Genomic DNA, 24741 nt, shown 5'->3' with positions numbered 1-24741 from the left:
TTCCTAATTCAAACAATATTGCAAAATTTGTACTTCTAGATCTCTTGTGAAAACCGAAAATATATGAATTATATAATTTATATAGTACAGTTGCAAACGTAAATATGTGAATTGACTTTTTTGGTGTGTATGTGTGTATGCTCATTTTCCCTTATTTAAAGTTTCAATTTATTATTTAAAGTAAGAACACAACATGAATTCGTTTTAAAACATTATTCATTTGCAGGTATCCTTAATTAAGGAGAGGAGGTTACGAATTATTTTACGAATGAGCTATTTCCTTGTGTCAGCAAAAAACAAAATGGCAGGAGAAGTTGTCGTCGATGCTCTTCCGTATTATGATCGCGGTTACGACGAGCCAGGTGTGAGAGAAGCAGTAGGTATTTTTATGAAAACTAGAGAAATGTTATAAAAACTTATTCACATCAGTAGTTTAAGTCATTTTATGTTTTTAAGAAGTAATTATCATAATCAAATTATATCTCCTGAGGAAATTCTAACGCAATATACATCTTTAAAGAAAATAAAAATGAAAGAAAAAAAGATTTACGTATAAAAAGGTAATTGCTAATCTGCAAACATATTGATTTTTCTGGTACTACTATATTAACAGCGATTTGCACTATTTTGGTTTAGTGATAATTTTAAAAGACCTATTTAGACTGAAGTTAACATTATTGGGGGGGGGTGCTATTAAAACATACCATCAACTTCCCAATAAAGAATAGCTTAAGATTACGACTCTGTAACTAACTGTTGAGAGATAAATGCAAAGCTCTAAACTAGTATTCAACCCCCCCCCCCCAAATCACTAGTCAGCCATTGGAATGTTCTGCTACCGCCTAGTATGGCCATATGATATGTAACCCCCTCCCTGATCGATACATTCTAATCATTCTAGTCCCTTTTAAGGTTTTTATCTCAAAGACACCAATACTATTCAACAACTGTTCTTCCATTTGTCTAATCTTGGACAAATGTAAAATCAGTAGACAAGACAAGGATTTAAAATGAGGTCATCTGATTTCTGAATTACTAGTCAGGTACTCTACCAGCTGAACTATCTGGAGATTGAACTCACCTGACTGCTACATTAATCTCCTCTGAAAGATCATCACCCCCCCCCCCCCCAAAAAAAAAAAAAAAAAAAAAACACAAACCCAAGCCCTTCCCTGGCAGATCTTTCATTTCAGGACATGACTTGGGATCAAATCTAGCTGTCAATGAGAAAAAAATGTGACTTACCAAACCAGCTAGGATTCGAATCAACCCCCCTTTATTCACTAGCAAGATGCTGTACCACCTGAGCTAATAATTTATTTAGGCACTGTTGGTCAAACTTTCTGAGACAGCCATATTTTTGAACAAAAAATATGCAGATATATCCAGATATTAAATAATATTATACATATTCCAATACCTAATATGGACAAAACATGTTAAGCTTTTCAATCATTTTTTTCATACAGTACAGTTATTTGACCAGTTCCGCATAAGAAATTGATTCGGCGGTGCTATAAATATACGAGGCATTATTTCAAAATCTAAGTTTTTTGTCAAGGTAGTTCAATGACTTGTGGAATTAAACATTGTTTCATAAAAGTTCAGCCTTCCCCCCAAAACAATTATTTCGCAAGTTAACATAGGTGTCCATTTTACCAGTTACGAATAAGCCGACGAGTTCCGAATACCCTAGTGGTACCCATTCAATTCTGGATTTCAACCCTAAATTAAAAAATATACATCCCACACATTATCCATTGGCATGCCTAAGAAAAGTTAAATTTCTATAGTTCTTTTTTCCGTGTGGTATTAATTTACGCTATATATGCGGTCACAAATTTTCCATGGAATTTGTACTTAATGTAAATGTAAGGCATATAATGACAGTCTAAGAAATCCGCGTAATTATCTACCCGCAGATAAAACAGAAATTAAGATTCTGCGGAATCATGAGTTAATATGACCACGTGGAATAAAATACATCTACAGTAATTTCTTACCAATAAGTTGTTGTTTTTCAAAAGGATAAAGAGATACTAGGGGTACTGTGAACACAGAGGTCACTTTAATGATACCCCACACTTCCTATATGATTATTATGACAAAGTTCATGTTCTGCTGTGGGAGACCCGAAATAAGTGTCAGATCAAAAAGTAAATAGAGGTCACATGTACAATGGCACAATGTAATAAAGAATCTATGAAAGTACATGTATCATTAAATTCTATTCATTGGAATGGAGGAATTGGGGATAAGAGATGGATATACCCTTCAATATTAGAAAGAATGGCAGAATCCATGTAATACTAAGGGAGCCCAAATCATGTGCCAGATCAAAAAATAAAATAGATGGTGTACTTTGGCACTATTTGACAAAGATTCTGTGAAAACCTCATTTAATTCTGTGAGGCCTCATTAAATTTCATTCAGTGGTAGAAGAGCAGTTGTGGATAAGAAATGGGTACCCCAAACATATCAGACGGATGGACATACAGACGGATGGATGGACAAATATCCCATCACTATATACCCCTTCCCCCTGCTTTTCAAGCGGAGTATAATAAGTCATTTTGAAAATGAAGAAAACAACGAAGAATGAATTTATAATAGTGTTTAAAATGGGTATTCGGAACTAGTAAAATGACAATACGAAAATATTCCGATATCTTCCAGTGTTCAAAATATTTATTTTAGACAAGTTTTTAGTATTTGTTAAAGTACATATCAGACTTACCTTTAATACCTGGAATGTTGTTTTATGTGAAAAATTTGTGTCTCTACAGAGGTTTTTCTGCAGACTTAAGTGTCGCGGTGATTCAGATTTGTTGAATTGTAAAAGTATGTCGACTCTTTCAAGTACGATAACGAAACCAAACTGATGGCAAAAAATCAAAACTTCGCATAATTCAAACACTCATAAATAAACCTTCTTACCATAGGTATCAATTTATTTTTTACACCTTTGAATGTATTAATTATCAGCTCTTAAATTAATAATTATTTGGAAATGGCCAAATGATTGTAAGACTTCTTATGATTAAATTGATAAAATAATTGTAAACTGTTCTCTAAATATCACTAAGTGGAACCTCTAACATGTCTAAAACTTCCAAGAATATCTTGCCTAATGATGCATTTTGAAATTTTAAATTCTTATTTTCAAATTTAGTTTTCCATTCTTCATTGTAAATGTATAAATTATTTGAATTTGAACCAGTTGATTACCTCATAATTTATGTCATAGTTTTTTTTCATTTGAAAAAAGGAACTTTGAATTCATGGTTATAATTACAGGCTCTTTCACTTGTGGAGGAAGAAACAAGAAGATACAGACCCACCAAAAATTACCTGGAATATTTACCGGCCCCAAATTACAATGCTTTTGAGGTATCAAGTTGTTCCTTACTTAAGGAGGCTCATTACACCACTTTTTGATGACGTACTACACAAAAAAATAAACCTCCATTGTGTCGACCGGTTTGCTCAGGGGACGAGTTATATAGATACCTCTATAATATGACCCTGACCTTTAAAACGCTTTAAAAATAGATGAAACATGCGGTGTTGTAAACAGTGAAAACAAAGTAACGGATTCATTATGCATAAACCAAGAAGAATTGCTTTTAGGCAGAAACAAAAGAAAGCAACAGTCAAATCTTCGCCAAACAAGTAATGTCAATTTCATAGCCATGCATGCAGTGAACTCTATCAATCACTGACATGTATGTATGGAGGAAATTCGAGTTAAAATCTACAACCTTGTTGAAATTAAAATTTTATTTAATTGCGCTATTTACTGTTTTGATGTTAATTCATATATTTGTTTTATTGATTTAAATGTATACTCTGGCAATTTAAAGCTTTATTCTGAATTTTAGATGTAATGTCAAACGTTCCATAGTGTTTTGAGTCTTGGCTATTTAGGAAAGATAACTCTTGAAAGTGGACGTTTTATACCAAATATTTTTTAAATTGGATTTTTCATTTCGTTTAAACTTTTTTCATTCAATTTGACACATGTAATTCATTAAAATACATTCCTTGTCTCTTCAGAACACATTTTTAAAATGTTTTGTGCATAGATTAAAAAGATAATGACATTAATTCTTTTTTAGGAGAAAATTACTTTTTCTAATAAAATTATTATTAGATATTATGAGGTATTTTCACTGTGTGTACTTGTCTTAAGAAGATGCCCATCATTTGGCACTGAAAGTTCAGAAATTCTGTAAATAATAAACCTGAAATAAAACATTTCACTAAAATAAAACAAAAACTAAAAAATTCTATAAAAAATATTTATGATATCAATACCCCCATCTGGATATTTGACATCTACATTATAAGTGGTGCTGTATTGAAATCTAAAATAAACTGTGGATGTAATGAGCCACCTTAATGTACCATTACACAAAATCACTTTTCTTTAAAATTCAGTAGAAATCATATGTTTCCCAGCATGCACAATTTTGCAGATCATTTAAAAATGTAATATGCCTTGCAATGTATTTATCACTTTGACATTATTTGCAGACTGAAATAATGAAAAATGAATATGAAAGAATGCAGGCTCGTTTGCCGATGGATATGTTGAGTATGAAAAGGTATGTCTAGCTGATCATCTATAAGGTTAATCAAGTGGTGCCTGATTCTTATTCTTTCATCTCATCAGGAGATGAGTGGATATTATTTAGACACTTGGACAGCCAAACTACTAATACTTGTGAAAATTTAGCATGGTATTTGATATAAATGAAAAATTGAAATACAAGTATAATAGTGAAAATTTTCTTTCTTTTTAATATGAAGAGCAATGTATTTATTTATAAAGGTATGAGTTGCCGCAGCCCTCAGCTGGTAAGATGACCGATATTTCAGCCTGGACAGAATGTGTGGATAACTCCCAAGCTCAGCTGGAACATCAGGCTCTGAGGTATGACAGCTTCAGCAATTCTTATTTTTGTAAAAATAAATTTGAATGCATTTACATTAAACGGTTTGTTTTGAGTATTGATGCTTCATTTCCAGAGAATATTTTAAGAATTCTTCTTGAATCAATATTGTATCTGAATGCAGTTTATGTTAGACATCCTTGCCAACAGTAATTTCTATACATTACTTCAAATGAACTTCTTAAAGTAGTCAGATATTAGACGTGGCTACCTTTTTGAATTTTTAGGTTTGATTTAGCATTCAAAGAAAACTTTGTGATTTTTAAAAAATAAACCACAGTCAAACCTCATAATCTCAAACTTGATGGGACCAAGAATAAAACTTTGAGACATCTGAGGATTGGAGATATTGAGGGTAAAATGCTTAAAGAGAAGGAACTGGGGACTTCCAAATCACTTCAACATATCCATAGTATTCAAGACATCTGTGATTGAAATACTAAGGTTCAACTTTGCAGCTGTAACTCAACATGTTTACAAGACAGTATACTTTTCTTGTAGAATACTGAATTTGGAGCTTATGTCTGACAATGGTTCAAATGCCTGGAAGGAATACAACACAATTCTGGTCCAAATGATGGAAAGTGCTCAAAAACACCTTCAAGATCTCAGGTGTGTAATACATGTATATTGATCTTGACCTTGCTGAGATTTACAAAGGACATGTACATTTTTTTAAACTATGCACTCAAGCTTGTAGAGCTGATTTTCAAGAATAAAATTATTTTCATGGTGTTTCTCAATACTCCTAAAATAGAGGACATTTAAAAACTTACATGCATGATTTCACAGCATAATGGAAGATGGATTTTTTTTTGGAACAACTTTCAGCTTTCAAATGCACCAAGTCTTAATTTTAATCTCTATATTATTTCAGGAAACAAATTCAAGAAATAAATTGGAGAAGAAAGAGTGAACAGACTGAGGCTGGAAATAAACTGAAGGATCTAGAAGAAAGGTCATTATTAACTTCTCTAATCACCCATTGTCTGGTGTCTATCTGTTTAGCTGTATGTCTGCAGAAAGGTTATTATAGCTAAAATGAGTTAGTCAGTCGGTTTATTTCACCATCTCTCTATATGTCTGTAAACTTTTCATATTTTTGACTTCTTGAAAACTATAGAACCAATTTAAACCAAAATTGGCACAAAGTAGCTGTAGGTGAAAGGATTTCAATTTATTCAAATGAAGGGCCAAGCCTCCTTCTAAGATGAGATAAACAAGATAAGGCAAGAATATTCACAAGAACCACTGGACCTGAAATGTTGAACTGAAATGAAAGCTTCTTTATATAATGTAGGTTCTAAATTGTTCAAAGCCTGATCCCCAGGATTAGGGGGAAAGATTCCCCGTTCCATCAGATTTTTACAATGCTGATAAAGGCAAATTGCTGCCAAATGTATTGAACTGTTGTTTGTATTTTCAGTTGGGTAGGTCTTGTCAGTAAAAACTATGAGATAGAAAGAGCTTGTGTGGAACTGGAGAAAGAAGTGACAATCCTTGAACAGAAAAAAGCCAAGGTACAAAGCATGCTTTTTTTTTAATGCTAAGTTTATCATAAATTTATATGTATGTGGTCATGTAGCATAAAAATACTGTGAAATCACAAATTTTCATGGGGGTTTAATTTTCGTTGTTTTCGAGGTATGAAGAGACCCACAAATTATGTCTACCACAATATGTAAAATATTACATGCATAACATAACAATTCTCCATCCACGAAATCAATCCCCATGAACCATGAGTTTTTCCTCAAACCACGAAAATTTGACCTCACGAAAATATGTGATTTTACAGTATGTATAAAAACTTTCTTTGGGGAAATATTTACAATAAAATTTCTGCTACCTTTATTTTTATGCCCCCCCCCCCCTTTAAAGAAGGGAGGGCATATTGCTTTGCTGTCTGTCGGTCGGTTTGTCATATTTATAGCACCATCATTTTTATACTCAGTTTCTTCGACAGAGTTATGCCCCTTGGACTTAGAAAAAATTCCAATTATTTGCAGTTTCCATTCATTTCCTTGACAGAGGTTGCACATATTGAAATAATTTAAGTTATAACACACCCCATTTGATTGGGTAAAAGATTTAATCTGTCTCGTATAACAAAAGTTGCCTACATCACAATCAGTTACGTCGAAACCATATTACTCCGCTTGACGTTACTTTTAAAATACATGTATGTTCAATCTGAAGCCTTTTTCTAAAGGAAAAATGGTCTCATTGTCTACACTGAAATTAAATTATAAGGAATGAAGCTTATTTCAACTTATGTTATACGAAATAATATAACTTGGACCAGTTTACGCTTATTTATAAACCGCTTCATGGTTTATAAAGCATAAACTGCCCAAAGTAATGTTATATCGTATAACAAAAGTTGAAATAAGCTTCATCATTCCTGAAGTGATTCCTGAAATTTGGTATACAGATTTATCATACAAATATCCAAGTCAAGTTTGGTTTTGGGTACGACGCAATTTTAAACAAAGTAATGCCCCTTGAACTTAGAAAAATTCCAATTATTTGCAGTTTCTGTTCATTTTCTTTGCAAAGGTTGCACATATTGAAATGAAATTTGGTATACAGATTTAGCATAAGAATACCTAGGTCAAGTTTGGGTTTGGATATGATCGTTTTGGATAGAATTATGCCCCTTGGACTTAGAAAAATTCCAATTATTAGGAGGAGGGCGGCATGCGTTTTACAAACATCTTGTTATCAAAGTCTTCATTTGAATTCAGTAATAGAATTAGAAATATTTTTTTTTTAAATATATAATTGTTTTTATATGCATACATGTATACCTATGTATATTTTACAAGCCTGTATTTTTTTTTCAGAGTAAGAGGTAGCAAAGGAGCTGAAAATTCTCATCATCAACACTTTCATGAAAAAAAAATCCACTCTGCACAACACAGATTTTATTGTGAGGACAGGATAAATCTCAGTTCAACATACTGCAAACTATTGACAGTCATTCACTCATTCACATACATTTAAATCATCCCTGAATTCTTTGTGAAATGTTTTTATGTATATATTTTGTAGGAGTACTTTTGAATAAAATTTACACTATGAAACTCCTTCATTTGATTTTTAACAAAAATTCTGCATTTAGCTAAGAATATGTATTTTTGTCATACAAAGCAAAAATTTTAGGTCAATTTCTTTAAAGGTACAAAAAATACTACATAAAATACTTCAAGAATAATATTACTTGTACAGATAATGGTATTAAAATTTATTGAGGAGATAAAACATCATACACTAAACATACATCAAATCTGAATCTGATCCAGGGTCTCGATATGTCTGAAATTATAAAGAATGGGTTGATAGTAGTTGTAATAAGAGATAGAGAAAAAGAAAAGTGCTTAAACACTGATATCAATAGTAAAATACAATGTATAATCATATGGTAATTTTTTTAACACCTTATCCTTCATGCTTGAGAATTTATACATTTTTTTTTAAAAGAAATGTCTTTATCTGTAATGCAAATAAACAGTATGTTAGAACTCTTGTACATCTTTCATTTACCAGAGACTGACTGAATTCTTCATCAAAATGGAGTCTAGACCACTTCTTTAACACAGCATGAAAATGAGTGATTGCCTACAAATATATACAGAAATTACTATTAAATAATAAATGCACTGGAAAAACATTTTCCTCCTACCTGAAAGAGTATTTTGAGAAATTTGACAGAGTTATCCCCCTTGTGAATACCTGAAAAGATCCATCGTAGTCATTGGCTGGTCCAGGAACTGCCTTATGGCCAGGGCAGGTAAAAATGTGACAGGGCATTTCCTCAAACTGTCAAAATTACAAGACATTTACATAGCAAATCTTCAAACTGAGAAAAGTTTCTTAGAGGGGCTTGGACAGAGTTTCATTGTTTTCAATTTAAAATTTTAGGCTATATGTCAATCAAAAATTTCCTGAAATTGGTAGTTATAATAATCTCCCTATAAAAGAAGTTTCTAAAACTGCTTTCTATTACCGGTATATTTCATGTTTTTTGGCATGAAATGGTCAAACAACATCTATGCCATGATATTATATCTATAATATTAGAAAATAGTAATTTTAAATCTGTGTATAAGCTTCTTTAAAGTTTCAGTGATGACAGATGTATGCAAAGGTCTAATTAACTTTAAAAAAAAAATGTTCATATATGTTTTCAAATCAACATGTATTTTTTTCATCATAGAGAAATTTTTGGAGTACTAGTAATATGGAACAAACATAGGTAATCAGAGATTACAGAGCTCACCTCAACGAATGTTGTCTTTAAGTAAGGCAAATTAAGTCACACAATTAACCAACAAAAAGTATACATCCAAAAATGCAAAATTTATGCAATTTTGATACTTTGGAATATACCTATATAAAAACTTAAACTAGTTCTTCATCATGAAAATGTAATTAAAATCCAGCATCTGAAGCAAGATTGAGAGTTTTCATCCCTTGATGCATCATTTGTGCAACTTTGGTTTATATAAGCCTTATAGTTTCTTGGTGATAGACCTGCACCCATAACTTTTAGGTATTATCTGTGTATTCGAATTCAGCATCTGAAGCAAGTCCATTAGTATGCATCCTAAGATGTATCATCCATGCAAGTTTGTTCAACATAGAGCTCAGAGTTACTTGGAAATGAAACCTGTATAAAAAAACTAACATTTTCACTAATGTAAAATGTGTTTCAGCTTCTGAAGCCAGCCTAGAGATGTACCATCCATGCAAGTTTGGTCATTATAGGGCTCAAAGTTACTTGGAAATGAATCCTGCACCATAAATTTTAACCTGTTTACTCATCCAGAAAATGTAGGTCAGATTCAGCATCCGAAGCAAGTCTGGTAGCAAGATGTACCATCCAGGCAAGTTTAGTCATTATAGGGTTCATTTTGGAAATGAAACCTTTTTAACCTGTTCACTCAACCGGAAAATGTAGGTCAGATTCAGCATTCTTGTAATATGCATCCTAAGTACCATCCATGCAAGTTTGGTCATTATATGTCTCATATATTGGAAATGAAACCTGCACCAAAAACTTTAACCTGTTCACTCAACCGGAAAATATATAAAAGCAAGACTGGTAGTATGCATCCTAAGATGTACCATCCATGCAAGTTTGGTCAGTATATGTCTCATAGAAACTTGGAAATGAAACCTGCATCAAAAACTTTAACCTGTTCACTCAAAAAAATGTAGGCCAGATTCAGCATCCGAAGCAAGTCTACATCCTAAGATGTACCATCCATGCAAGTTTGGTCATTATATGTCTCATAGTAACTTGGAAATGAAACCTGCACCAAAAACTTTAACCTGTTCACTCAACGGGAAAATGTAGGTCAGATTCAGCATCCGAAGCAAGTCTGGTATTTGATGTACCATCCATGTAAGTTTGGTCAACATAGGGCTTATAGTTATCTTTACACCAAAAACTGCACCAAAAATGTTAACCTGCACCAAAAACATTCACCTGGTCATTCCTTTGCTGAAATTGCAGCATCTGAAACTTTGACTGGTACAATGAAACACATTAGAAACATCTTCCATGCATGTTTAATCAATATAGGACATAGAAGTACTTGAAAAGAAAACTGCTCCAAAAAACTTATTAACAAAGCAATATATGTAAGCTCCCCCCAACTTCGTTGAGGTGAGCTAAAAATCTTAATTTACTGAAATACATACCTGAATCATCTGTATTAATGATGACAAGAAAGGATCCATAATTTTTGTATCCTTTGGGAATGGCAGGTGTTTTGTCACTGAAATGCAGTTTTTTTTCATAAAACTTTAATAAACTTCTTTTACTTTAAACCAACTACAATGTATTGTTCACATCTGAGAGATATTTACTAGTGATGCGATCTTCTTTGACTCACAAATAATTCTCACAGCAAACCATTACATATTATTTTGTTTTTGCATAGTATCATTTAACTAAGTATATGTATTATGCATATATCTCAAATTAATTTATCGTAAATAAAAGATGTTGCAAATAACAATGGTTTACAGTATTCAGTAAAAATTACAAAAGAAAAACACCTATTTATGCATGCACACATAACACACTTATAACAAATGTGCTTATAAGGAATTGACGCTTATAGTGAAGTGATTTTTCATTCCTATTCACTTTGAAATAAAGGGAATAATTAATGGATAAAACGAAAAATGTTTATAACAAAGCAAAATTGTCTGTCCCCGGCACTTCATAATAAGCGTGCATTACTGTGCATGTATTATTATTAATATCAGTCTCACCAGGATCAGTATTGTAGGCATTCTCATAAATAGGCTTCACTTCATCATCAAATTCATCAAGTTGTAAGATTTTCTGTGTTGTCAAAATTACCAACTTTTTCACATTACTACAAGGGTGACATTAAAATTATACACATACCATCAAAGTGCATTGTATCAGAACATATAATATAAGGGGTGATAAATGTGCTATACAGACCTTTCTACACAGAGACTTAGAATCTTGTCTGCTACGTGATGGCAAACAGAGGCAGGGATCAAACAGTTGAAAACCAGCAAAGTGAACTGTAAAAACAGATAACACACATTGGAATACATATATGTATTTAATATTTATGAGTTAACTTCTTTAGTTTTTATCAATGTAATCAATAATATCTGTAGGGTTGTTACAAGTGAAAATAAAATGATTAGAAAATACCTAATTTAAATTTTGAGTTGATCTAACATAATTTTATGAATAACAAATCATCAACAATAAATATTTTACCTCACAAAATTCACTGGAAAATATGAGTACACTTTGAGATTGACACTGAAAGATAAAGGTGATTCTTACCTCTCATACTTGTGTGAAATATAAGAGTTTGTTAGTTGACATGAATGTATAGGAATGCATTGAGGTGACACCAAAGGATCACACCAAACGTGTGCTGGGCTCATCTGCACTACAAAGACAACATTTAGAACACAACACAAACAACAGATTGCATACTGCAAGTAAGTGTACTTCAACTTATCCATTAAAATTCACTCTTTATTATTTAATGGAATATATACCAGTCTTTGTAATAGAAATGCAAAAGCAGTGTGGGACATTTAAGTGTTTGGTCACATTATTGGTTTTAAAAACATTGATATTCTAATCCTCTTAAAAAAACTGTTAAAGGCAGTCGGAAAGTGTTAACTTCTCAGTTCATAAAGTTATATCCCTTTATATGTTACTGTAAGTACTATAGGTTTCCCAAATGTAGAGTTTTAAAAACCCTTGGTTTTTTCCTCCAAATTAATTGTCATTGATAACTTTTTGAGATATATTCCTACATTTGTTGAAGATAGGAAAAATGGAAAAAAAAAAATACATTTATAATATCTTTAGCCTTGGAATCTTGATCATTCCAAGAAGGAAACTGTTTCCTCAGATTTTATCAAAATCTGTTCACAACTTTTTAAGACAACTTGTGGACAGATGACTATATTACATAACATATAAACATAGGAAATCAAAGATTACAAAGCTCAGCTTTGATGAATGTTGTCTATTAGCAAGGCAATTTTTTTTTTAGTAAGTGAGTGCATCCAGAGATCAATAGCCATGCAATTTTGGTTCTATTAGGACTTAAGCTAGTCTGGAAGTTTCCATCAGTAGATACACCAATACTTATTTGGTTAAAGTATGGCTTCGACTTTAACAGGGGTATAGCATATAAGCTCATCTCGACTTCGTCGAGGTGAGCTAATATTTAATAATCTCATTTCAATTCTGTTCATGAAGGTAAAATTATTACTGTCTCAATGGTTTATTCTAATTAATATGTTTGTATTTGTGCATTTCATTAGTGACTAGGTTAACAAATGCAACAGAAGTCCATTCCAGCAGTTTTGAAATTCTACCATAGAAAAGAATATTGCTACATGTATTTTTTTTCCCCTGAGCAGGTTTGTCAACATTCCTCATTTAAATTAGTGTGACATATTTTCATTAGTGCCAAATATTTTGATTTAAGTATCATATATTTTCTGCACATAATCCCACACCTTCCTCATTACCTCTTCATATTTACAGTGGAGGATTTGGATAGCCTCTAACTTCCTCTCTGTGGCCCCCTCAGGCTCCGCCCTCCTACACACAATTTCCACGGATTCCAGTCCATGGATCTTTACTGTCTCATACTCCTTACCCATACTCAGACCAAATAATGCTCGACTGCCAAAAAGTACGACAAGTGGCAAAATTTTAGGGCTTAGTGCTAGCAAATAGAATATAGTACATATTATACATTCGACCTTCAGATATCCAGATGCTTCACCTTCCAGATGTTTTTTTTTTGTTGGGAACAGTTTTTAAGCATTATTTTGGCTCATTTAATCAATTTATCCAGAATTCTGTGTTACCTATCCATAAAGCCTTTTTTTTAAACCACAAAATGCATTATTACATTGTATTTTGGTTCATAGCTCCAGACTGATCAATCAATTAGGCTTTATAATAGATTTCAGATATCAGATCGATGCTTCATTTATTAGGACAACTTGACGGGAAACCAAAGCAACAGGACGAATTAGGCTAAAGAGACTATATTTGTAAAGCTATTACCTTTTAGAATCCATTACCATTGCACATCTCCATTAAAAATGTCTGTTGTATGCATGTCTTTTAGATTGATTTTGGAGGGGGAGGGAGCAAGGTGATTTGATGAATTTTTTCCCCCCTAAAGATATGGCTCCACTTGATACTGTAGATTACTAAATATACATGTGGAATTAATTATCGTGTTATTTCAGCACACCACACTATGCACCACACACGAAATAAAATTACTCGCCTTCATTTTTATGGTGCTGAAATCTATGTAAAATCTCTTGACCAATTATTCATTCGCTAATTATTACTTTTGAGATTTGACGTTGATGAGCCCATTCGCGATAATAAGTAATCACAAAAAATAAGGAATCTACAGTAGTATTAATAAAAGTCAGTAAAACCTTTTCGATCAAGTTCCCATGAACAAAGTAATCCCAATGTATAAAGGGGCATAACTCTTGATGCTGTTTTCAAAGACTGATTTTAGTAAGCATTGTAGAGGTTTTAAGTTATTTGAAAATCTTCATTCAAAGCTAAAAAGTTAAAAAGCAAAATATATAACTCAGATAAAGAGTGAACTAAAATTCTTGAAATTTGTCCAAGAAAAACCTTCCAGCTGCAGCCATGTCAGTATATCCAAGAAAGACAACTTTCTTAAGATGAATTCCTCCTGGGGCAGATTGTGGGGTGAGGAAATATGGAGGAAGGACCTCTCCATCTGGCAGGGATTTAAATCGGTCCCTTGTACTACCCTCCATCCTCTACAAATATTTCTTCACTTTACCTCAGGTCTAGAACAATAATTGAAAAAAAGGAAAGATTGTTAAAACATGAATTTTTCCAAATAGGATATGCTGAGCGGACTTTAAATGCTGATCTTTTCTGGCCTTTTTTGTAATGTTATTTTGCAGTCAAAAATAATTACCAATTGAAAACTAACAAAACTCGATATCTCCTTGAAATTTTATCTGGTTATAGGTAATATACAGATTTATATTGTAACGGGACTGTCTAGGGGTTAGTCCCGTACATATAGTCCGAGTTCAAAGGATAAAAGAATAACAAGAATTTCAGTGTTTAAAGAATTACTATATTCTGTTGCAATATTTACAATTTACAAACAAACGTAAAAGATATGAAACAATATCATATAAAATCCAAGAATGCAATAATTACCATTGTAGAAATTTAGCCCCAGTCCCCAAAAATACGTCTGATCAGTAATTAATGATAATGTAGACTCTTCTGATTACACAATATACATAGCATATAATAATAGTAAACCCCGGCCGGGTACTATAGACCCGGGCGCGCCCAACCCGAACGGGTTATAAACAAAGGGGAATAACTCTAAACAACAAGTAATGACAAATAGAGGGAAATATGAATAAAATAAGGCACATATACATAAATACACTGTAATTACATACAATTTTAATTAAATACATGTAAAAACCACCACACTCCCCCTTCCTTAAGATCTAATGTGGATGAAAATACACATTAGTCCAAATAAAATCACATGTATATCTAATAAATACAAGTATTACTTCAAAGTAACATACATTAAAATTCAATTATTATAAAATTAGAATACACATGTATCAACATTCAGAAACTTTAAGATAGCAGACATTCAATCAATTACATGTACGGTAATAAACACACTTTTTAAACAATAAATAAACAATTCCACAACTTTCACATATTTACACAGTTAATCACAATTGGTCGCATTCACTCCTCAAACAGTGTGTCCATCGCTCGCAACTTCCTGATCTCGCCCTCTAATTCCCGGTTCTTCTTCTCCAGTTGACGCCTCATTTCCCTCTCTCGCTCCAGTTCCGTTCGCTCACCGTCCTCTATCCTCTTTTTCACCAATGCTCTCGCTCGTCCTACTACGTCCATGCTGTTGCACAGCCACATGAGGCACGACTGCAGTTCCTCTGAATTGCCTGCCTCTGGGAGGTTTGGTAGGTCGAGGCTGGGTAGGTTCACCCACGTTGTTTGGGTCCCTGTAGACCGGTGATCTGGGACCTCCCTGTCTCTGTACTCCTGTAGAGTAAGCCTTCTCTTCTTGCTGCTGGTCTCCAGCTCTTCTTCCTTGAGGTCGGTTGTTGGTGCAGTGGGCTCAGTCTGAGTAGAACATCTACTCTCCACATCCACCGGCGTTATTCCATCATCTGTAGTGGACTCCTCCTGTTCCTGGGTCACTACTGGGTCAGTAGTTTCTCTCAGGCATCCTCCTTTAAATATATATAGACCTGGGTCTAAATAACCCTTGTTCTCCCTCTGGATCACATCACACTTAGTGAGTATGAATTCCACTCTGTCCTGATTGCTCTCATGTGCTCGGCGAATGTGGGTCCTCATGTCTGATTTCCGCCTACACTCCGCGCTACACCCATTAACGGAACATATAAATTTGGTGACATACAGTTTGTGTCTCTCCTCCCAGTGTCGGGAGAATTTTGATTTGGAGGGAAACTTTGTCCCTTTACATCCAAGCACGGGGCAGACCATTCCTGACGGATCGTAGAGGATTTCAATAAAGTCGGTCTGGCACTGTCCAAGGACAGCATTGACTTCACTCATGTCCGCGAATAATTCAAGAAAATCTGTAGCCTGAAATAGAATTTGCTTACCATTAAAGAACTGTATGAAGATTTTCTTTTTACTAATAAACCTTGCATTATAACAGCAAAGAGTTGGAAAGGAAAATAAATAAACTGCCCATGGCAAAGTGGAAGGCAGTTATTAAGCAGTTTCTTAGCCTTAACAGTTTAAACATTTAAGCAGTCCTAGAGCAGTTACTTAACCTTCCCCAGATTGCTGATGGATGAACAAACCTTTTGCAATTTATAAGCAGTTTTCTTAGCCTTACCAGTTTCTTTGCAGTTCATAGGCAGTTTCTTAGCAGTTCATAGACAGTTACTTAAGCAGTTCATAGGCAGTTACTTTAGCAGTTTTTGCTAACTGCTTGTGGACTTACAGTATACTGCTTATCTATTTCCCTTTTATCACATAAATATTAATGAGTCACGAAGAGGTTTTCTCGTATCAAAATTGTAATACATGACAATAATAGATCAATTGTTACATTTTAATTTATTGTATTTTGTACAATTGATTAACTACACAATCAAGCAATCAGAATTTGCTATGATGAATGTTTAAAAAAAAATTAAACACTAGTACTGTTTTATGCATCTGTAATTTTACATGTATCTTATTAACACAAACAACCATGCAGTTATACTCACTGACTTTTTAGAAAACTTATATATCCCAGGGCATATGATGCTCAACAAGATTCAACACTGAAGGTATGATTAAAATGTCAAAATTAAGTAACAGCAATAAATATATATCCACTTCATCCCGCATTAAGTCCTGATTATACAGAAGTCCTATTGCACTAAAGGCCAGTACATTGTTTGGTTTTTCTATCCTTATGTAAACCACAAAAGTATTTCAATTGGCACTCTTTTGGTAATCATAATAATTTATTGCTCAGCTAGGTTTATAGATCATCCATTGATCTCAGTAGAAAGAGACACAAAAATTTGTGTATGCCAACGAGAATATTGTCCCACTCCTCTTCTAAAAGTCTGTAAATGGAAAGGAATTAATCATGAAACAGATTGCAATTATTAATATATGTCCTTAATTCAAACAAAAAATTAGAACAGAACATATGTATTCAATTTATCTCTTTATTAAAGGCCACATATATATTGTAGTAATTACTTACCAATTGTTAAATGACTACATCATTTCTTCATTAAATCTAAATGCAGCTTATGGCCAGCAGGCTCCCTCTTCATTGGTTTATATAGCCTTTGTCCAACTATACAAATTGGCACCCAGAATTCAATTTTGGCGGTCAGTTGTTGGCTTTTTGTTATATTTGTTGGAACATTGAGCTTAAATTTCTCTTGAACCCAATCAAATTATACAAGGAAACTGCTTATATACTGCTTACAAAACTGTTTAGGAAAACTGTCTTGTCCTCAAGCATATGCAGCTAAGATATAACTGTTAGGGACACTGATTACTGCTTAAAAACTGCTAAGGAAAACTGTTTACTCCCAAGGTCCTAGCAGTTACTAGGGAGCAGTAAAAATCAAACTGCATGAAACTGTTTGAAAACTGCTAAAAATTAGTAAAACTGCTAAAGAACTGCCTAGTAACTGCCTATATAGGCAGTTCACTTTTCCATGGGTGTATAACCTATCCCCACCCAATTATACAACAATGACAACTGTCATTTCTCCGACACAACAAGTACACATCCCATCACTCAGAGAATCACTATTCTCTCATGGGAAATAACACCTGGTAGATAAGACACCGAAAGCTAAACCCATGGTGTATACAAAACAAATCTACCCAATTCCAACCGTAGGAATTTATACCATGTACTACATGTCATCATGTCCTCAACAGACATAAAATTGGGTCTTCCATAGGATTATACTTCATTAAAACAAACAAATAACATAAACACCACCCCCAAGAAATATATTTATCTTATTTATTTTTCTAAGGAGAATATCGAGAAACGGGTTTTATGAGCCTTCCTTTCCGCGAGAAAGCATCAGCGCGTCTCGATTGAACCGCATCCAGATCTGGCGATTTGTAAGCCAAAGGCTCAATTTCCTCCTGATCGCTCATAGTAACATATTCGGAATCTGAATTTTCATCGTACAGACAAGATTCGTCTTGGTCATTGTCAGAATCATATTGATTCTCTGCAATTCCGTCACCGTGCAGTTGCTTCAGGTGATCAACATGGACCACAACTGTTTTTCCTGTTGTTTCATGTTTTATCTCATAGGTTATGTCTGAGAATTTCCAAACAACCCTGTAGGGTCCTGTCCAACCGGATCCTAATTTTTGGTTTGCTTTTGGTGGGTACCATCTCCATACTAGATCGTCTATTGCAAACTCCCGTGGCTTCAGTCTAACATCATGGTATCGTTTTTGTTTCTTAAAACTTGATCGCAAGTTTTCATGAACAATTCCATATGTCATTTCCATGGTATTGCGAATCCATTCTACGTAAGAATGATAGCAGCCAATCTCTGGTGTATTTGTAGGAGTTGTACCAGCTATAACATCTATGGGCAGATTGATTTCTCTCCCTAACATGACCAGATTGGGAGTACATTTTGTACTCTCGTGAACCGTGGCACGGTAGGCCATCATCAAATATGGCAAGTGGTCATCCCAATTAGATCTGTTCTCATTGACAAAGATGGATAACATTTGCTGGAGTGTGCGGTTGAATCTCTCTACCATACCGTCGGATTGAGGGTGGTATGGCGTGGTACGAGATTTTATTATCTCCAAGAGAGAACACAACTCAGCAAACAGTGCCGATTCGAATTCACGGCCTTGGTCGGTATGAATTCTAAATGGTATGCCTAAGCGGCATATTACTTCCGTTACAAGTTTATCTGCAACCGTCTGTGCTGTATGATCCTCCAATGCAAATGCCTCTTTCCATTTGGAAAAATAATCTCCAACAACCATAATGTATTGTTTTCCTTCTCTAGTTAATGGTAAGGGACCTAAGATGTCGATGGCAATACATTCCATAGGACCAAATACTTCAAGGTGTTGCATTGGGGACTTTCCTTGTCCAGGGCCTGGCTTTTTCTTTGAACAAGGTTGACAAGTTTGACACCAGCGGGCAACATCATCAGTCATTCCCGGCCAATAAAAACGATTTCTGATAGAATGCAGAGTTCTCTCGCGTCCAAGATGTCCCGACGTCTTACTGTTATGCAAATGTTGCATAATTTCTCTCCTAATAGACTTTGGGGCAACTAACTGGAGATGACTTTCGTTTTCATTTTCTTCCCATACTCTGTAGAGTATATCGTTTTCCACTTTGAGTCGCTGCCACTGGCGAAGCAAGGTGTTAACTGTTGGCAAAGGATCATTTAATTTCGGTCGTTCTTTGTGATGAATGATAAGTTGCTTAACCTTTGTTATTGCCATGTCTTTGTCCTGTTGTTCTTGTAAGTACTGAGGACTCCATTGTTCTACCCAATTGGATTCAGGTCTGTTAGTCTTGGTAATGTCTGAATCTTGAGTAGCTGCTGAGCTCAAAGCATTGACTGAGCATTCTCCGGATGAACATTGGTTGCATCCTTCTCTTTTGCAACGTTTCCTTGGTTTCCTAGACAAGCCATCTGCATTGCCATGAAGACTTCCTTTTCTGTGTTCAATTTTGAAGTCATAGGTTTCCAAGAGAGATATCCAGCGTGCAAGTAAACCTTCTGGCTCCTTAAAATTCTTCAACCAGATCAACGAAGAATGGTCTGTTCTTAATAAAAAGGGTCTTCCATATAGATAGTGTCGGAATTGTTTGACAAAGGTTACGACTGCTAGTAGCTCTCGATATGTAGTGCAATATCCCATTTGGGATCTGGATAGTGTCTTGCTACCATAAGCAATTACTACTTCCTCGCCATTTTGCATCTGTGAGAGCACAGCTCCGACTCCATATGCGCTAGCATCAGTATCCAATATAAATTCGTCTGTTGGTGATGGGTACGATAATACTGGTGCAGTTGTAAGGAGATGCTTTAAGGTATCAAAAGCATTTTCACATTCCTCTGACCATTCAAACTTTCTGTTCTTTTGTGTCAAGCGGGTTAGCGGGTATGCGACATTCGAAAAATTGTTTATAAACCTGCGATAATAGGATGCGAGTCCTATAAAGCTGCGTACTTCTGAAACGGAAGTTGGTACGGGCCAATTCCTTACAGCTGATATCTTGTCGGGGTTACATCTAATACCTTCTTGGGATACAGTATGACCCAGAAATTCTACTTGTTCTTGAAACAAGGCGCATTTCTTCGGTTTTAGTTTAAGATTCGCTGTACGAAGTCTGTCAAAGATGACAGTCAGGTTCTCCAGAGTTTCTTCGAATGTGGCACCAAATGTTATGATGTCGTCTAGATAAACTAGACATTTCTCCCATTGTAGGCCAGATAGAACGGCTTCCATTAAGCGTTCAAATGTCGCAGGGCTATTAGATAAACCAAACGGTAACACTTTAAACTGAAATAGACCCCTGTGGGTTGCGAACGCTGTCTTTGTTTTATCAGATTCGTCCATAGCGACTTGCCAATAGCCACTAGCAAGATCGAGAGTACAGAAGAATTTAGCACCGGAGAGTGTGTCTAGTGATTCATTGATTCGTGGCAGGGGATAGGCATCCTTAATCGTTACGTTATTTAGCTTTCGATAATCTACACAGAATTGTGTAGTTCCATCCCGTTTCTTCACTAGAACTATTGGCGCAGCCCAAGGTGAACTGCTTGGTTCTATTATATCAGCTTCAAGCATTTTGTCTATTTCTTGATCTGCTACGGCTTTTTGGTGCATAGGGAGACGCCTTGGTGGTAACTTGATTGGCTTAGCGCTGTCAGTATTTATTGTGTGTTTCACAAGATCTGTACGCCCTAATGGGGTATTTGGTCCCATAAAAACGTCAGCATTACGTGCTAATGTGTCGCTTAACAGCTGGCGTTGCTGTTCAGTTAAGCTACTCGAGCTATTGTCGACCAGGGACTGCAAATAGTCGGGTAAGCTTGGTAAGCTTGTCTCCACTGGAGGGCTTTCTGTGACTTTTTTGCTGTCAAATTCAGTTACAGATTCAATTGTTTGTACGGACGCCACGGTAGCATTTTTCTTAAGTATCACTGTCTTTGTTGTCGGATTTAAGACAGAGAAAACACTTTGTTTTTTGTGTACATTAACAACAGATTTTGGTAACAAAATTCGTTTATCATCGGAAAGTGGTTCTATCAATCCTTCCACACCATGTGGAAATCCACAGTCCGTGTTTCCTTTCAAAAACATCTCGCATTTAGCTGGTATGCTAATTGTCTCTGTCACATAAATGCGTGCGCATGTACTTTGTAATTTGTCCTCTTTTACTAAACCGATCTCACCAAAGAATGGTGAATGTAGTCGTCCTAGGTTCATGTCCATTATAGCCTCATATTTTGAAAGAAAATCAAGTCCGAGTATACCGGACAAATCTCCAAGTTGAGCAACAACAACAGTTGTCAAAAATTCCTTCCCATTAATCCATAAGTCTACATCGGTTTTACCCTTCACTGAGAGCAAATCCCCATCGGCCGTAGTCAATGTAGTGTGAAGATCAACTAGATCTTTGTTTCCAATCAATGAATCAAAAATTTCATTTGATATTAGACTCCAACTGGACCCCATATCAACAAGAAAATAAATTTCTTTATTACAAAGTTTTGCTTTGACAAACCAACAACTTTTTGAAATACTGTACAAACGAGCTTTCGTGTCTTGTTTTGGCCTATTTTCATGACTGGGTTTTTCAGGGGCTGGGCTTACGGCCGTGGGCTCAGCCCATTTTCGTTTAAATGACTAGAGTCATTATGGGTTCCCTTTTTAATTTTTTGCTTTGAGTTTTTCTTTGGGCATTTAGAACTAATATGGCCAGTTTCATTACAAGCGTAACAAACTATTTCGTGAGGCCCACTATGACCATTAGGTCTTTTCTCGTAAGGACCATTATGCCCTTTAAATTTCAAAGACTTCAGTGTTTTCTGAATCATGTGTTGAATAGATTCTTCTAGTTTTTCAAGATTTACATGACTATTGTCATTTTTATCCGTGGGTGGAAGAACAGCGCGTGCATAACCAACATGTGGTTTCTCAATGTCCCGCGGTTTCCGTGGGGTGTCCTGAGACCCTTCAAATGACTCAAATTCGAGTGCCAGAGAAATAGCGCGATCTAGCGTTTTAGGATGAGAAAACTGCACGTAGCGTTTTAGTTCGTGGCAACCTAAACCAGTGACAAACTGTTCAACAGTAAGACTTTCTCGCATATCTGAAGGAAATGTTGGGAAAGCGCGACTAGCTAGTCGCCTTAACGAGTATCCATATTCGGACACAGTTTCACCTGGTTTCCGTTTTCTAGTACGAAACTCGCACCTGTATGCCGTTTCACGCTCGGGTGGAGAAAATCGCTGAGTTAGTGCGCATTTTAACTCGACATAGCTGCCTAGTTCCCTATACGAGAGCTCACTAAGAACTCTTTGCGCTCGACCTCTCAAACTCATAGCTAACTGAGTAGCTTTCTCGGCATCTGTCCACTCGTTCCACATTGCAACTTGCTCGAAATGACATAAATAATCGGGCCATTCTGTATTCTCTGCGTTGTACACGTCCGGTTCTTTGTATTTTCTAAAACGATTGCTTTTAGATTCAGACCGGTTTCCATAATTATTATAAAGACTTTCTTCTTTCTTAAAATTAACATGAGGTGTTTTACAAACATTAAGTTTGTCTATGCCATATTTATTTGCGTAAGAATCACACGGTGTGCTAGCTTTCGATCGCATAAAGTTAGCATCGGAATGGCTCTCCATACTCTTTGTGTACGACGTCACGTGATCTATGGATTCGTCTGTATTTTGTCTATACATCGGCGAAAAACATCTGTTTTCTGATTGATTAGGTGAGAAATACGATGAATTTCGGGGACACTCGGTATCAGTGTTTATTTTGGAATCAGAATTATCTGATTTATATCCATGTTCCAGCGACAATGACGGAGAAAAAGATGAAACAAGCGTGTCGTATGCAGAATCTTCGTCAAGTAAGTGCGTGGATCTAACATTTTTCACTTTCGCATTGTCGGAAACTTTAGCAGTTTCATTGCCTCCTATTTTAGAATTTCCTCCAGATTTAGAGGATTGTTCATCCGATTTACAAGTTACACGAAGAAAACTTGGAATGAAAAATCGCAAAATTGCGAGAAACCCTCCCCAAAAAGACATTGTATGTAAATAAATATACAGCGTCAATCGACGCGTAAAAATCCAAGATAAAACACCAAAATATTCTTTTATCCTCGGAACGAGCCCCCAAAAATATCTATGTAACGGGACTGTCTAGGGGTTAGTCCCGTACATATAGTCCGAGTTCAAAGGATAAAAGAATGACAAGAATTTCAGTGTTTAAAGAATTATAACTATATTCTGTTGCAATATTTACAATTTACAAACAAACGTAAAAGATATGAAACAATATCATATAAAATCCAAGAATGCAATAATTACCATTGTAGAAATTTAGCCCCAGTCCCCAAAAATACGTCTGATCAGTAATTAATGATAATGTAGACTCTTCTGATTACACAATATACATAGCATATAATAATAGTAAACCCCGGCCGGGTACTATAGACCCGGGCGCGCCCAACCCGAACGGGTTATAAACAAAGAGGAATAACTCTAAACAACAAGTAATGACAAATAGAGGGAAATATGAATAAAATAAGGCACATATACATAAATACACTGTAATTACATACAAATTTAATAACATACATGTAAAAACCACCACACTATATAATATATGAAGAGATTAGCCTGTAAAAGTTAATATACTCAGTTTGTAATTTAATTAGAATTAGTGGACTTATAGACATGCTAGAGATTTTATGATTGTAATGTATCAATCTAGTGAGGCATTTTCAATCTCTGAATCACAGGGGCTTGTTCCCAGCGTGTAATGATTATTTATTTTTAAAAAATCATATACCGTAATAATAAAATTACAGTATATTAGTATATGATTTTTTAAAAAAAAAATAATTATGTAACACGCCGGGAGCAAGCCCCTGTGTCCGAATCAACTGGTAAATTTGTTTGCAAATACCAAATAATATTTGGTCCTCTACATGAAAAGCAATGTTCTGGTTATCACCAGTCATTATAATTAAAAGTTTTGTTTTCTTAGAAGGGGTTGAAACCTACCCTACACCCATGGTTTTGAATGAATCCGCCTATGATACGTGTAGAGACACACTCTTTTCATGTGTGTCGCATACATCTCTACAAACAATGTTTGCTTTCCATTTAAGCATAGACAGATACTCAGTACCAGTTATTTTTCCTGACATATGATACATAAAATAAATATTTTCTTACTTTCTTTGGGCTCTGTTTTCACATTGTGACACATTCATTCATGCATAAATGGGTTAGGAATATAAAAGTTCAAGGTCATTTATTCCTAAAATTTTGATTGGATGACAAGGACAAGCCTACGTTTGCTGTGTATGAATACTTCAAGTTAAAAACAGTTGAAAATTAATAAATATGGATCGCTTCTACACACAAA

At 34.9% G+C, this 24741-nt stretch overlaps 2 protein-coding genes across 3 annotated transcripts; one reads left to right on the top strand and one right to left on the bottom strand.

Moving 5' to 3' along the window:
* The first annotated feature begins 271 nt into the window (after positions 1 to 271).
* LOC134264280 (pre-mRNA-splicing factor SPF27-like) lies at positions 272 to 8046 on the top strand. Its single transcript, XM_062746581.1, has 8 exons — positions 272 to 376; positions 3298 to 3390; positions 4537 to 4607; positions 4835 to 4936; positions 5457 to 5567; positions 5833 to 5913; positions 6382 to 6475; positions 7802 to 8046. Exons 1-8 carry the CDS (start codon positions 302 to 304, stop codon positions 7811 to 7813), a joined length of 639 nt encoding a protein of 212 aa, XP_062602565.1. The 5' UTR covers positions 272 to 301; the 3' UTR covers positions 7814 to 8046.
* A 141-nt stretch (positions 8047 to 8187) lies between these two features.
* Positions 8188 to 24622, bottom strand: LOC134264278 (uncharacterized). Of its 2 annotated transcripts, none has more exons than XM_062746579.1 (9): positions 24549 to 24622; positions 14158 to 14339; positions 13014 to 13170; positions 11443 to 11528; positions 11244 to 11350; positions 10665 to 10741; positions 8691 to 8777; positions 8502 to 8576; positions 8188 to 8273 (listed from the first exon to the last, which is right to left on the bottom strand). In XM_062746579.1, exons 2-9 carry the CDS (start codon positions 14304 to 14306, stop codon positions 8229 to 8231), a joined length of 783 nt encoding a protein of 260 aa, XP_062602563.1. In that variant the 5' UTR covers positions 14307 to 14339; positions 24549 to 24622; the 3' UTR covers positions 8188 to 8228. The 2 variants fall into 2 exon arrangements, with proteins under 2 accessions (XP_062602563.1, XP_062602564.1); XM_062746580.1 differs by lacking the exon at positions 24549 to 24622 and adding an exon at positions 13561 to 13709 and having other exon boundaries at positions 14158 to 14280.
* Positions 24623 to 24741: the final 119 nt, after the last annotated feature.

The sequence above is a fragment of the Saccostrea cucullata genome, unplaced genomic scaffold, assembly GCF_032062105.1.
Source record: "Saccostrea cucullata isolate Sc308-1 unplaced genomic scaffold, CSIRO_AGI_Scuc_v1 ctg1197, whole genome shotgun sequence".
NCBI classification, from domain to species: Eukaryota; Metazoa; Mollusca; class Bivalvia; order Ostreida; family Ostreidae; genus Saccostrea; species Saccostrea cuccullata.
Note: the sequence above shows the minus strand (reverse complement) of the source record. Positions and strands in the feature narration are given on the sequence as shown.

Bases quoted from the DNA above. Each gene is read 5' to 3' on its own strand.
- LOC134264280 (XM_062746581.1), top strand. From the start codon at position 302: ATGGCAGGAGAAGTTGTCGTCGATGCTCTTCCGTATTATGATCGCGGT. The intron at 3,391-4,536 runs GTATCAAGTTGT...CATTATTTGCAG, and splicing joins CAAATTACAATGCTTTTGAG to ACTGAAATAATGAAAAATGA. The intron at 4,937-5,456 runs GTATGACAGCTT...CTTTTCTTGTAG, and splicing joins CTGGAACATCAGGCTCTGAG to AATACTGAATTTGGAGCTTA.
- LOC134264278 (XM_062746579.1), bottom strand. From the start codon at position 14,306: ATGGAGGGTAGTACAAGGGACCGATTTAAATCCCTGCCAGATGGAGAG. The intron at 11,529-13,013 runs GTAATGAGGAAG...CTGTTTTTACAG, and splicing joins TCCACTGTAAATATGAAGAG to TTCACTTTGCTGGTTTTCAA. The intron at 10,742-11,243 runs GTGAGACTGATA...ACTGCATTTCAG, and splicing joins TGCCTACAATACTGATCCTG to TGACAAAACACCTGCCATTC.